Source organism: Oncorhynchus keta, chromosome 25, assembly GCF_023373465.1.
Source record: "Oncorhynchus keta strain PuntledgeMale-10-30-2019 chromosome 25, Oket_V2, whole genome shotgun sequence".
NCBI classification, from domain to species: domain Eukaryota; kingdom Metazoa; phylum Chordata; class Actinopteri; order Salmoniformes; family Salmonidae; genus Oncorhynchus; species Oncorhynchus keta.
Genome location: NC_068445.1, coordinates 29,907,466 through 29,920,732, shown reverse-complemented (window position 1 = coordinate 29,920,732; position 13,267 = coordinate 29,907,466). Strand labels below are relative to the sequence as shown.

At 41.3% G+C, this 13,267-nt stretch overlaps 1 protein-coding gene across 4 annotated transcripts; it reads right to left on the bottom strand.

The window, feature by feature from the left end:
- Positions 1 to 2,168: 2,168 nt before the first annotated feature.
- LOC118358511 (leukocyte surface antigen CD53-like) lies at positions 2,169 to 11,249 on the bottom strand. 4 transcript variants are annotated; one of them, XM_035736425.1, is made up of 8 exons: positions 11,089 to 11,249; positions 9,543 to 9,626; positions 6,604 to 6,792; positions 6,141 to 6,215; positions 5,790 to 5,903; positions 5,466 to 5,558; positions 3,270 to 3,353; positions 2,169 to 2,932 (listed from the first exon to the last, which is right to left on the bottom strand). In XM_035736425.1, exons 2-8 carry the CDS (start codon positions 9,603 to 9,605, stop codon positions 2,864 to 2,866), a joined length of 687 nt encoding a protein of 228 aa, XP_035592318.1. In that variant the 5' UTR covers positions 9,606 to 9,626; positions 11,089 to 11,249; the 3' UTR covers positions 2,169 to 2,863. The 4 variants fall into 4 exon arrangements, 2 of the variants coding, with proteins under 2 accessions (XP_035592318.1, XP_035592319.1); XR_004820472.2 differs by having other exon boundaries at positions 2,807 to 2,932; positions 5,419 to 5,558; XR_004820473.2 differs by having other exon boundaries at positions 2,807 to 2,932; positions 5,432 to 5,558.
- Positions 11,250 to 13,267: the final 2,018 nt, after the last annotated feature.

Genomic DNA, 13,267 nt, shown 5'->3' with positions numbered 1-13,267 from the left:
GGTAATTTCAATTGATTGGACATGATTTGGAAAGGCACACACCTGTCTATATAAGGTCCCACAGTTGACAGTGCATGTCAGAGCAAAAAAAGTAAACCATGAGGTAGGAGTTGTCTGTAGAGCGCCGTGACAGAATTGGGTCAAGGCACAGGTCTGGGGAAGGGTACCAAAATATTTCTGCAGCATTGAAGGTCCCCCAAGAACACAGTGGCCTCCATCATTCTTAAATGGAAGAAGTTTGGAACCACAAAGACTCTTCCTAGAACTGGCCGCCCGGCCAAACTGAGAAATTGGTGGAGAAAGATCTAGGTCAGGGAGGTGACCAAGAACCCATTGGTTACTCTGATAGAGCTCCAGAGTTGCTCTGTGGAGATGGGAGAATCTTCCAGAAGGACAACCATCTCTTCAGCACTCCACCAATCAAATCAGGCTTTTATGTTAGAGTGGCCAGACGGAAGCCACTCCTTTGATAAACGCACATGACAGCCCTCTTGGAGTTTGCCAAAAGGCACCTAAAGGATTCTCCGACCATATGAAACAAGGTTCTCTGTTCTGATGAAACCAAGATTGAACTCTTTGTCATGAATGCCAAGCATCACATCTGGAGGACACCTGGCACCATCCTTATGGTAAAGCATGTTGGTGGCAGTAGCATGCTGTGGGGATGTTTTTCAGCGGCAGGGACTGGCAGACGAGTCAGGATCGAGGGAAGATGAACGGTGCAAAGTACAGAGAGATCCTTGATGAAAACCTGCTCCAGAGCGCTCAGGACCTCCGACTGGGGCGAAGGTTCACCTTCCAACAGGACGACTCTAAGTACGCAGCGAAGACAATGCAGGAGTGGCTTCGGGACAAGTCTCTGAATGTCCTTGAGTGGCCCAGCCAGAGAGCCTGCTCCCCATCTAACCTGACAGAGCTTGAGAGGATCTGCAGAGAAGAATGGAGAAACTCCCCAAATACAGGTGTGCCAAGATTGTACCCAAGAAGACTTGAGGCAGTAATTTTTTGCCAAAGGTGCTTGAACTAAGTACTGAGTAAAGGGTCTGAATACCTATGTAAATGGTTTATTTCAGTTTTTTTATTTAGCTATTTTATCATTCTTGAATAAGTCTGTGGAAAAAGTCAAGGGGTCTGAATACTTTCTGAATATAGTGAATTTCTGTATCGTGTGTTTCCACAATGAGTTTTATGCCTGCCTGTTGACCTGTCTCTTAATTGATTACATTAGTTAATAAACCAATAAGAAAGAGTTCCAAACCTCTGCCAATAACAGGTAGTTTTCATTTTTTTTCTCAAATTCTTGATTGAGATATTGCTATGTGCTAAGAAGCTTTTGTTTTTTTATGAAAAAGATATCACAGTAAGGTTGTGATATTTTCCACAGAAATGATTTGATATTGAGATAAAAACATCTGCATTGGACCTTTAATGCATAGGCTACCTTCAAGTTTATTTGCAAATGTACCTGCAAGATGTTGCATATGGTTCTCTCACCTCAAGTTAAATATATCCCACCCCAGGATTGAGAAAAAATGTAAAGTGTTGGTCCCATGTTAATGTGATGAAAAAAAAAAAAAACTTAAATGTTCCATATGCACAAAAGCTTATTTTGCTAAAATGTGCACACATTTGTTTACATTCTTGTTAGTGAGTATTTGTCCTTTGCCAAGATAATCCATCCACCTAACAGGTGTGGCATATCAAGAAGCTGATAAAACAGCACGATCATTACCCAGGTGCACCTTGTGCTCGGAACAATAAAAGGCCACTGAAATGTGCAGTTTTGTCACACAACACAATGCCACAGATGTCTCAAGTTGAGGGAGCATGTAACTTGCTGACTGCAGGAATGTCCACCAGAGTTGTTGCCTGATAATTGAATGTTAATTTCTCTACCATAAGCTGCATCCACAGAAGAGTATGTATGTAATAAGTCCCTTTTGAGTGGAAAAAAATAATTCTGATTGGCTGGGCCTGGCTCCCCAGTGGGTGGGCCTATGCTCTCCAAGGCCCACCCATGGCTGCACCCCTGCCTGTCATGTGAAATCCATAGATTAGAGACTAATGCATTTCTTTCAATTGACTTATTTCCTAATATAAACTGTAATTCAGTAAAAACTTAATTGTTACATTTATATTTTTGTTCTGTATATTAAGGTGGGGTGAAAAACTTTATCATCCTTTATTTCCTTGTTACAAACACAAACAACCCAGCCCAAAAAAATGTGGTTGCGTTTTCACTCAGAGAGGACTTTTAACAAAGGCTCCTTTTATCCGACTTCATCGCCCTCGTTGTTATATTGTGAAACCACCAGCTACATCAGATAAGCTAAAAATAGTGGTTATATGAACACTCACAAAGCAGGTTGAAAGTTAGTGACAGGAAACCATGTGATGTTGAGAAGCAGCTGTCACAAATAACATAAGTAACTACACAGTCAGTCACTGCGTACTTTCAAAGATCGAAAAGTAATTTCAGTCAGGTTCATTGTGGGGTTAAAATGAAATAACAGCTCAATGTTTATGGAATTATTTGGGTTGTTTACAAAATGTGTCAGTGCAGTCACAGTATCAATAGTATTATATAGCATTCAAAAGTGCAGGTAGGTAGCCTAGCTGTTAAGAAGACAAAAGGGACACTGGTTCGAACCCACAAACTGACTAGGTGAAAACTCTGTCGATGTGCTCTTGAGCAAATTGCTCCTGTAAGTCACTCTGGATAAGAGTGTCTGCTAAATGACTAAAATGTAAAAAGTGCCTGCCTACCTTTTAGCATGTAATGAAATGAAACATCATAGAGAGCATGAACCGAGAGGGAATTATTTTACAAAAAAAACAAACATGAAAATAAACACTGTTTTCATCATTTGTAGCTGAGTCCAGACTGGCTTATGTGGCAGAACAGAGTCACGGAAAAACACATGCCCAGGACCTACCAACATAGAAAAAAATTGATGTGTTAGCCTATATGGTGTTCTGGTGGAGTTTTCATTTCCATCTAATACATGTTTAAAAACTCATGCAACAGCCTCCCAAATGGCCATACATAGTGCATGGGCTTATCTGGTCAAAATTAGTTCACACTGCATTATATAGGGAATAGGGTGCCATTTGGGACACAATACATATATCTTAGAAGCTATACATGATGATTGATACATATAGTTGACAGTTTATCGTGGTCAAGAATAAGACATGTTTGTCATGTGAATGTGGATAAACCCATCACTCATTAACAAGTATTAACAAGTATGGGAAGATGACCATACCTCAATAATGCAGAGCACAATCACAGCAACTCCAGTGGCTAGGGAGTTCCCCTCAAACCAGGCCTTCAATTTATTGTAACAACCCTGAGATGAAGAAGAGAAAACATTGCTGAGTGACAGCTATATTTTTTTTACACACAGTACCAGTCAAATGTTTGGACACACCTACTCATTACAGGGTTTTGCTTTATTTTTACTATTTTCTCCATTGTAGAATAATAGTGAAGACATCAGGACTATTACATAACACATATGGAATCATGTAGCCACCCTTTGCCTTGATGACAGCTTTGCACACGCTTGGCATTCTCTCAACTAGCTTCATGAGTTAGTCACCTGGAATGCTTTTCCAACAGGAGTTCCCACATATGCTAAGCATTTGTTGAGTGCTTTTCCTTCACTCTGCGGTCCAATTCATCCCAAACCACCTCAATTGGGTTGAGGTCGGGTGATTGTGGAGGCAAGGTCGGGTGATTGTGGAGGCAAGGTCATCTGATGCAGCATTCCATCACTCTCCTTCTGACAGCTGATACTTAAAGTAGGGCGGCAGGGTAGCCTAGTGGTTAGGACTAGTAACCGGAAGGTTGCAAGTTCAAACCCCCGAGCTGACAAGGTACAAATCTGTCGTTCTGCCCCTGAACAGGCAGTTAACCCACTGTTCCTAGGCCGTCATTGAAAATAAGAATTTGTTCTTAACTGACTTGCCTAGTTAAAAAAAGGTAAAATATATATATTTTTTTAAGTTAGAGAGGGAGATCACCTTCAGAGAATTTTGCAATTCATTCCAGTCATTGGCAGCAGAGAACTGGAAGGAAAGGCGGCCAAAGTAAATGTTGGCTTTGGGATGACCCGTGAGATATACCTGCTGGAGTGGGTGCTACGGGTGGGTGTTGCTATGGTGACCAGTGAGCTGAGATAAGGTGGGGCTTTACCTAGCAAAGTCTTATAGATGACCTGGAGCCAGTGGGATTTGCGACGGATGTGTAGTGAGGGCCAGCCAACGAGAGCATAGAGGTCGCAGTGGTATATGGGGCTTTGGTGATAAAATGAATGACACTGTGATAGACTCATCCAATTTTCTGAGTAGAGTGTTGGGGGCTATTTTGTAAATGACATTGCCGAAGTCAAGGATCTGTCGGATAGTCCGTTTTACGAGGGTATGTTTTGCAGCATGAGTGAAGGAGGCTTTTTTTGCGAAATAGGAAGCCGATTCTAGATTTCATTTTGGATTGGAGATGCTTAATGTGAGTCTGGAAGGATAGATTACAGTCTAACCAGACACCTAGGTATTTGTAGTCGTCCACATATTCTTGGTCAGAACCGTCCAGAGTAGTGATGCTAGTCGGGCGGGAGCGTGTGGGCAGCAATCAGTTGAAGAGCATGCATTTAGTTTTACTAGCATTTAAAAGCAGGAACGGAAGGAGTGTTGTATGGCATTGAAGCTCGTTTGGAGGTTTGTTAGCACAGTGTCCAAAGAAGGGCCAGATGTATACAGAATGGTGTCGTCTGTGTAGAGGTGGATCAGAGAATTACCAGCAGCAAGAGCAACATCATTGATATATACAGAGGAAATAGTCAGCCCGAGAATTGAGCTCTGTGGCACCCCCATAGAGACTGCCAGAGGTCCGGACAACAGGCCCTCCGATTTGACACACTGAACTCTATCTGAGAAGTAGTTGGTGAACCAGGCGAGGCAGTCATTTGAGAAGCTAAGGCTATTGAGTATGCCGATAAGAATGCAGTGATTGACAGAGTCGAAAGCTTTGGCCAGGTCAATGAAGACGGCTGCACAGTACTGTCTTTTATCGATGGCGGTTATGATATCGTTTAGGACCTTGAACATGACTGAGGTGCACCCGTGACCAGCTCGGAAACCATATTGCATAGTGGAGAAGGTACGGTGGGATTCGAAATGGTTGTTTATTAACTTGGCTTTCAAAGATTTTAGAAAGGCAGGGTAGGATGCATATAGGTCTATAACAGTTTAGGTCTAAGGCGTCTCCCCCTTTGAAGAGGGGAATACCATTATGTGGTACCATTCCATTTCAATTCCAGTCAACTCAGAAAGTAAACTAAAATTCTAATTCCAATTCAAAATGTTCATCATTGAAAAGCATTGAAGGGAATTGTAAATGGAATTTCAGTGTACTTCCTGAATTGACCTCAAGCCTGGCAGCATATCTCTTTCCAGTATACTGGCTGATTGATGTCACATTGGGTCTTGGAGCAGCAGGACGCAGGCACTTTATCCTTCCAGTCACTTGAGTTATGGACCCCACAGCACTGGAACTACATGTATGTAATAGAATTAAACATGACAAAATCAGTGTTATCAACACATGAAACAACATCACATTTCCACTCACTTTTGTTCACATGCCTGGGAGGGCAAAAGAGGGAGTATACATGTTTCATTGTAAAGTCTCAGTGTCTCCGTATAAGACCTGGTCATATAGTACATAGGGTACCATTTGGTACGCACACTAAATGTTTCTTATATATTTCACAGCACATGCTCACCATGGTCTGAATGATGTCCCAGTCGCCCTTGCTCATTGTTGAATTCCCACCTTTAGCTGATTCCCTGGACTTCTCCAGACTGTCTGTGAGATCCCTCTGTAGGAAGCTGTCAATCTAAGCACACACATTAATTACTTGGCAGTATGAACATCTCATAAAACACTACCTGATTATCTCCTGTCATCTTTGAGCTTTCCTCACAACAATGGCCCTCTATCAATCCCTGACGTTCCTCATGTAAATTAGTAATGTATTAAAGTTCTCTTCTTCACTTCAATTTCTGTCACCCCTCTCAAACCTCCTCCCAACATCCCAGTGCCCACATCCCAGTGCCCTTCTGCTATATCTTACCTTGCTCTCATATAAAAGCAGTAGAAAGGCTGCAGTCAGCTCCACCAACATCAGAATGAACAGCAGGATGAAAAACTGAAAATCAAGAAAGTACAAGTGTTTGTAAGTCATTTTAATTTAAGCAAAGACAGTGAATGATCCCCACCTGGGCAAAAACAGGTTGAATCAATGTTATTTCCACTTCATTTCAACTCAAAAATTCAATGTGATGACATTGAATCAATGTGGAAAATTGATTGGATTTGAAAAAATGAATCAACATCAGGGAATTTTGTCTTTTTTTCACCCAACTTTTAACTTAAATCCAACGACAGGGTGACATTGTTGGATGATTTCATGTTGAATTCATGTTAGACAACTCAACCAAATGTAAATCAAAACTAGATGTTGAACTGGTGTCTGCCCAGTGGGATGAGACCAATGTCTCAAAAAAATATGAAATTATGTCAAATGTGAGACCTACAGTGACAAGGAGGCAGCGGTTCTCTTTCAGGGCCCCCAGGAACCCCAGGAAGGACACACAGGTCATGATGATGCCGGTGATGAAGAGCATGTTGGCAATGTTCAGGGAGGACAGGGATGGGATGAGAGACGACACCTTAGAGTTCATCATCATGAACACTCCAAAACCAAAACCTGCAGTTCCACAGATCTGACAAGAACCAAACACAACAGCATGTGTTCAACATACAGTACCAGTCAAAAGTTTGGACAAACCTACTCATTAAAGGGTTTTTCCTTTACTTTATGATTTTCTATATTTTAGAATAGTAGTGAAGACATCCAAACTATGAAATAACACATATGGAATAATGTAGTACCAAAAAACTGTTAAACAAATCTAAATATATTTTAGGTTTGAGATTCCTCAAAGCAGCCACCCTATGCCTTGATGTCAGCTTTGCACACTCTTGGCATTCTCTCAACCAGCTTCATGAGGTAGTCACCTGGAATGCATTTCAATTAACAGGTGTATCTTCTTTTCTTCTCAATGCGTTTGAGCCAATCAGTAGTGTTGTGACAAGGTATGGGTGGTGTACAGAAGACAGGCCTATTTGGTAAAAGACCAAGTCCATATTATGGCAAGAACAGCTCAAATAAGCAAAGAGAAACAACAGTCCATCATTGCTTAAGACATGAAGGTCAGTCAATACGGAACATTTCAAGAACTTTGAAAGTTTCTTCAAGTGCAGTCACAAAAACCATCAAGCGCTATGATGAAACTGCCTCTCATGAGGATCACCACAGGAAAGGAAGACCCAAAGTTATCTCTGATGCAGAGGATAAGTTCATTAAGAGTTACCAACCTTAGAAATTGCAGCCCAAATAAATGCTTCACAAGAGGTCAAGTAACAGACACATCTCAAGATCAGCTGTTCAGAGGAGACTGCGTGAATCAGGCCTTCATGGTCGAATTGCTGAAAAGAAACCACTATTAAAGGACACCAATAAGAAGAGACTTGCATGGGCCAAGAAACACGAGCAATGAACATTAGACCGGTGGGAATCTGTCCTTTGGTTTGATGAGTCCAAATGTCTGATTTTTGGTTTCAACTGCCATGTCTTTGTGAGACGCAGAGTAGGTGAACGGATAATCTCCGGATGTGTGGTTCCCACTGTGCAGCATGGAGGAGGAGGTGTGATGGTGGTGTGGGTGTGCTATTTAGAATTCAAGGCACACTTAACCAGTATGGCTACCACAGCATTCTTGCAGCGATACACCATCCCATCTGATTTGCACTTAGTGGGAATATAATTTGTTTTTCAACAGGACAATGACCCAACAGACCTTCAGCTTGTGTAAAGGCTATTGACCAAGAAGGAGAGTGATGGAGCGCTGTATCAGATGACCTGGCCTCCACAATCACCCGACCTCAACCCAATTGAAATGGTTTCGCATGGGTTGGACCGCAGAGTGAAGGAAAAGCAGCCAACAATGGCTCAGCATATGTGGGAACTCCTTCAAGACCGTTGCAAAAGCATTCCAGATGAAGCTGGTTGAGAAAATGTCAAGAGTGTGCAAAGCTCAAGGCAAAGGGGGGCTAATTGAAGAATCTCAAATATAAAATAAATTTTGATTTGTTTAACAATTTTTTGGTTACTGCATGATTCCATATGTTATTTCATAGTTTTGATGTCAAATATATCCTCCAAACACTGGCTTCGAGGACATAATCATTTTAATACAACGGGTTACCAACATATTTTCATTAAAAACATTATTTTGATGAATTTATTCATACTATTTCATCCTTACACAATATATATTCCTGCCACAAATCTAGGGTTGCTACCCAATTTATTTACCTTTATTTAACTAGGCAAGTCAGTTAAGAACAAATTCTTATTTTCAATGACGGCCGAGGAACAGTGGGTTAACTGCCTGCTCGGGGGCAGAACGACAGATTTGTACCTTGTCAGCTCGGGGGTTTGAACTTGCAACCTTCCGGTTACTAGTCCAACGCTCTAACCACTAGGCTACCCTGCCGCCCAAGCCGGCTGGTAGTTTGTTCTATCGTTTCGGGTGGCTAGAGACGCGACCCAGCCATCCAGTCATTTTGTTTTGTAACTATGGACGCGACCCAGCCGTTCAGTCTTTTTGTTCTGTATCTATGGACGCGACCCAGTCGTTCGTTGTAAATGTTCCATTGCCATACTGGCTGGCAACATTATTATCCCTTGCTTACTAGCTAGCCAACTACGGCTAACAATCACATCAAAAAAGTGCATCCAGAATAACAGCAAAGAAACCGTATTTGCATTTGTTTAAGCTGTTTTCTAGTGACATTTATTTAAATACACAATAACAATGATCTAATGAGGTGCCATTTCACCTGGCATAGAGAATGTGCTCTCTAGTCAGGGCACTATTGTTCAAAGGAGCTGGCCAACAACAAGCTGGAAAGACTGCAAGCTAGCTGCATTTCGTTTCGTTTGACCTTTTTCAATTGACATTTCTGTGTATATATCCATTAAATAAACTGGTTGAGAAACGCTGTCCGCCTGCCTGTCTCGTCACGACACGTTCATTACTATGAACGTTACTATGGACAGCTGGAGATCCAATTTGAATATTGAAGCAACTTTGCAAATGTCGGAGAGACAGACAGCAAGTTGTATACTAATCTCCGCTTTTGAAAACCAAATGTTAGTCTAAAAAAAGTGGAACAGAGTAAATAGGCATTTTAAAGTCATAGATTTAGCCGGTGGTAAAGTGTGGAATAGACACCAGCTGGAATGCGGTTTTAACCAATCAGCATTCAGGATTATACCCACTCGTTGTACAAATTAAATAAATGATAAATGATAAATGGACACTGAAATATTGAACATGTTTTTTTTTTAAATCTCATTGAGGGAAGGAAGGGTAGAAGGTAACAGATGGATGTTTGGGATACGTACAAAGCACAAGAAGTTAACCACACACATGGTGTATTTCAAGCACTTGAGGCAATTTTGAGCCATTTCCCAGAAGTGCGTTCAGACCTGAAAAAAACAAAACAAGAGACAAATAAACACACAGTGTGCCAACAGATCAATGAAAAGTGTGTCTTTAACACAGAAACCATCAGTGAAAATATCAACATACAATACCACACAAATGCTCAGCAAAGATTGTTTAAAAACTGTGAGGACACCTCTGAGTCAGATTTGTATTTTGATCATCCAAAGAAATTAGAAGGAGCATGGTACCATTGTCTGAAACTGAGTAGTGAGGCCATCAAGTGTCACACAGTATGAGGAAATGAGCCTGCTTTATCTGGTTTCCTGTGTATAATAATTCCTTTAAATTTACCCAGGGGACCAGGCTGGTTTTTATCATAGTTTTTACACTGATGTTAATTAAGACCAAGACAGCTTGATATCGATTTAGTCTTTGAGGAAATATCTGTGTAAGTAAACCAACATCATAACAATATTTAATTCATCTGCGGGATGAATGTGGGTAGATTTGTACACCTTCTTCAGGTTAATATACTGAACAAAAAAATAAATGCAACATGGAACAATTTCAACGATTTTACTGAATTCCAGTCCACATGAGGAACTCAGTCAACTGAAATAAATTCATTAGGCCCTAATCTATGGATTTCACATGAAGAAGCCGGATGTGGAGGTCCTGGGCTGGCGTGGATACACGTGGTTGGCGGTTGTGAGGCCGGTTGAAAGTACTGCCAAATTCTCTAAAATGATGTTGGAGGTGGCTTATAGCAGAGAAATTAACATTAAATTCTCTGGCAACAGCTCTGGTGCACATTCATGTAGTCAGCATGCCAGCTGCACGCTCCCTCAAAACTTGAGAAAAATAAGCTTTTTGTGCGTATGGAAAATTTCTGGGATCTTTTATTTAATCTAATGAAACATGGGACCAACACAACATGTTGCGTTGATATTTTTGTTCAGTAATGTGTCCAACCCAATATCACCCTCATCCTCTGAAACCATGCTGTGTCTGTAATTGATAAACATATTGAAATGAAACTGTTTCAATGTCAAATTTAAAATGTACTTCATTTCCTCCTTGACATTCAAGCTAATTTCAATTACTGCCAAATGACCTCTAAGAGCCAAATAAACCCCAAACTACCCTACCTTTCTTGTTATACCACATTTATAAAATGTCTTCAAATATATGTTTTCAATCATACTGACAACATTACATTTTAGATTGTTCTCAGACAAGGTTTAATAACTTATAGTTACTCTCTCTTTATAAACCCATGACCAATGTTTCTTATCCCTTGGTTAGCTATGTCTATTAGATCAATAGACTCATGCAGTAAGTCACTCATAACAATCAAAATACAATCAAATGTCCTCCCTGTTTTATAACCAACAAAATATAACTTTCAATTAAAGATGATGACATTGAGACGTCATTAAATTCCTGTGAGAATGGTATCGATTGAGCTTTAGTGAATTAAGAAAATGTCAACCTTGTGCTTACCTTGTCAGTTGAAATAGTGATACAAGTGTAACTCAAGCACAATACCCCCTACAATACATTGTTTAGAGGATGCACTGCTCCTTTCACTTTACCGTACTGGTACTTTACATTCTTATTAGACTCTGAAGGCAAGGGGTTTGTCTGTTCATTCTACTTCCTTATTCTGGGGCACACTGGGACAAATCTATACTGAGAGCTTGTGCCAAAACTAGCAAAAGGAAACACACAAGGTCTAAAGCTGTGGTAACCATTTTCTACCAGTGGAGGGGAATTTGGCACCTATGTTTTCAACTATAAATAAACCAATGATCAAAAAATGCTTTCTGAAGTAAAAACTGACTCATTGTTGTTTAAGTCATACCTACTCTGTAAGAGTGAAAATGTGCTATGCACATCCACATTTTGAGAGATAATCAATGGTTTAATACACAGGTAGGAGCAGTCAAAACATTTGATTATTGTTGTTTACATACATTATTTTCTGTAAGTTTGAAACAACCCCTATAACATATATATATTTATTTATTTATATATATATACAAATATATATATATATATACAATAGTGCATAAATCTTTTATATACTTTATATAGGTATTAGGTGGGGTTTAGGTGTCTATATATATATATTAGTCTCTCAGGTGAGATTCATAGGGAGGCGAGCAGGCCAGAATGAAATCAAAACATGAAAATACAGAATGATACCTGAAAATGGCTCAGTCTCAATGGCAACTGTTCTTGTCAGATGCTTGGTCATTATGTTAAGTACTCATAACATTACTTCTCTCAAAAAAGGTACCCGATTGCTTTGTGTTCTATTTACAGACAGTGAATGAGATCCTGTATTGCGTAATAAGCCAGTTGAAAGTCATGGGTTCTTCTTTTACTTGTAACCATATCCATTACGACTGAAGTGTCAGAAGATGGGGACGGTGAAACACAGGCAAATAAACAGCAAACAATAACAGAAACATGTTTTGGATGCATAGTCAGGACATTTGAACTAAGACCACAGTCTTATAGATTGAGGAAGAGGAAACAGGCTAAGTAGAATGAAGAAGATGGTGAGAATCACATTGGCATCCTATTCCCTATATATAGTGCACTACTTTTGACCAGGGTCAATAGGGCGTTAGTCAAAAGTAGTGTACTATATTGGGAATAGGGTGCCGTTTGGGACACACACATTGATCCAAATAAGTAAAAGTGTAGAAAGTATACTGTACCTGCAGCAGAATGAACAGGGGGACGACACCTGCTCCAGTGCTGAGAAAGTTCCTCCCCAGTTCCTGAGCTTCATATGACAGCCCAGAAAGAGACAGAGGTTACGTTGTTGTGACTGTTGAACTATGTCACCTCCTGTTGGGCACACTACGAATCAACTGCACCCATGGTCCCGGTGAAGGTTGACAGACATGACACAGAAGCTCTATTAGACTCCGGAAGTATGGTTACGCTCGTAACCATGAGCCTGCGGAACCAGGAGACCGAACGGGGTAGGTGTACGGTAACACATAGCGGTATCCAACCGGATGGACCAACATCGTAACACCACAAGGGAGTTTCCAGATGATGGTGGATGCAAAACCAGAGTTGCCGGTACCTCCTAGTGGGACGGGATTGTCCGCTGTTTGCGGCACTATGGGGGCACGATCTGAAGAAAAAGTTACGAGCCGGCCGAAGGAGAGAGCGGTGACGACCCATCGCCTGTGCGGCCCGGAAGCAACCGCTTGACCAACCTTTATCTACGGGTCCGGAGTCGGAGGGAGTGCCGGAACCCAACCCCCTGGGGAACCACTGGAGGAGGAACCCAGCCTCCCCCTCCTAAATTTCGAGGGTCCAGTCGAGACACCTGCTGGGGGCCAACTGAGGGGACAATTTGGGACGTCCCAGTGGTAGGATACGAACTTGAAAGCCGTCACAATCCAAGTGATAGTGGTGGATGGACAGCTACTTCCGGGGGTGAGTGACTGGCAATACCCTAATTTCCAAATCAAGAATAACTTTTTGTATCAGGTGTCGCGCCAACAGGTGGAACTTCGAGAAGTATTGTTGCTGCCCAGACGGTACGTGGGAAGCGTTCTTCAGCTGGCCCACACCCACATGTTGGGGGCGCACTTGGGAATGGAGAAAACCCGGGAATGAATCGCAGCCCGGGATGAGGAGGGCCGTGGAAGAC

Excerpts from the sequence above, each read along its gene's own strand:
- LOC118358511 (XM_035736425.1), bottom strand. The coding sequence starts at position 9,605 with ATGGCTCAAAATTGCCTCAAGTGCTTGAAATACACCATGTGTGTGGTT. Across the intron at positions 3,354-5,465 it reads AATGTGACATCAATCAGCCA|GGTTGTTACAATAAATTGAA; the intron begins GTATACTGGAAA and ends TCTTCATCTCAG. Across the intron at positions 2,933-3,269 it reads TTGTGCTCTGCATTATTGAG|GTCCTGGGCATGTGTTTTTC; the intron begins GTATGGTCATCT and ends CTATGTTGGTAG.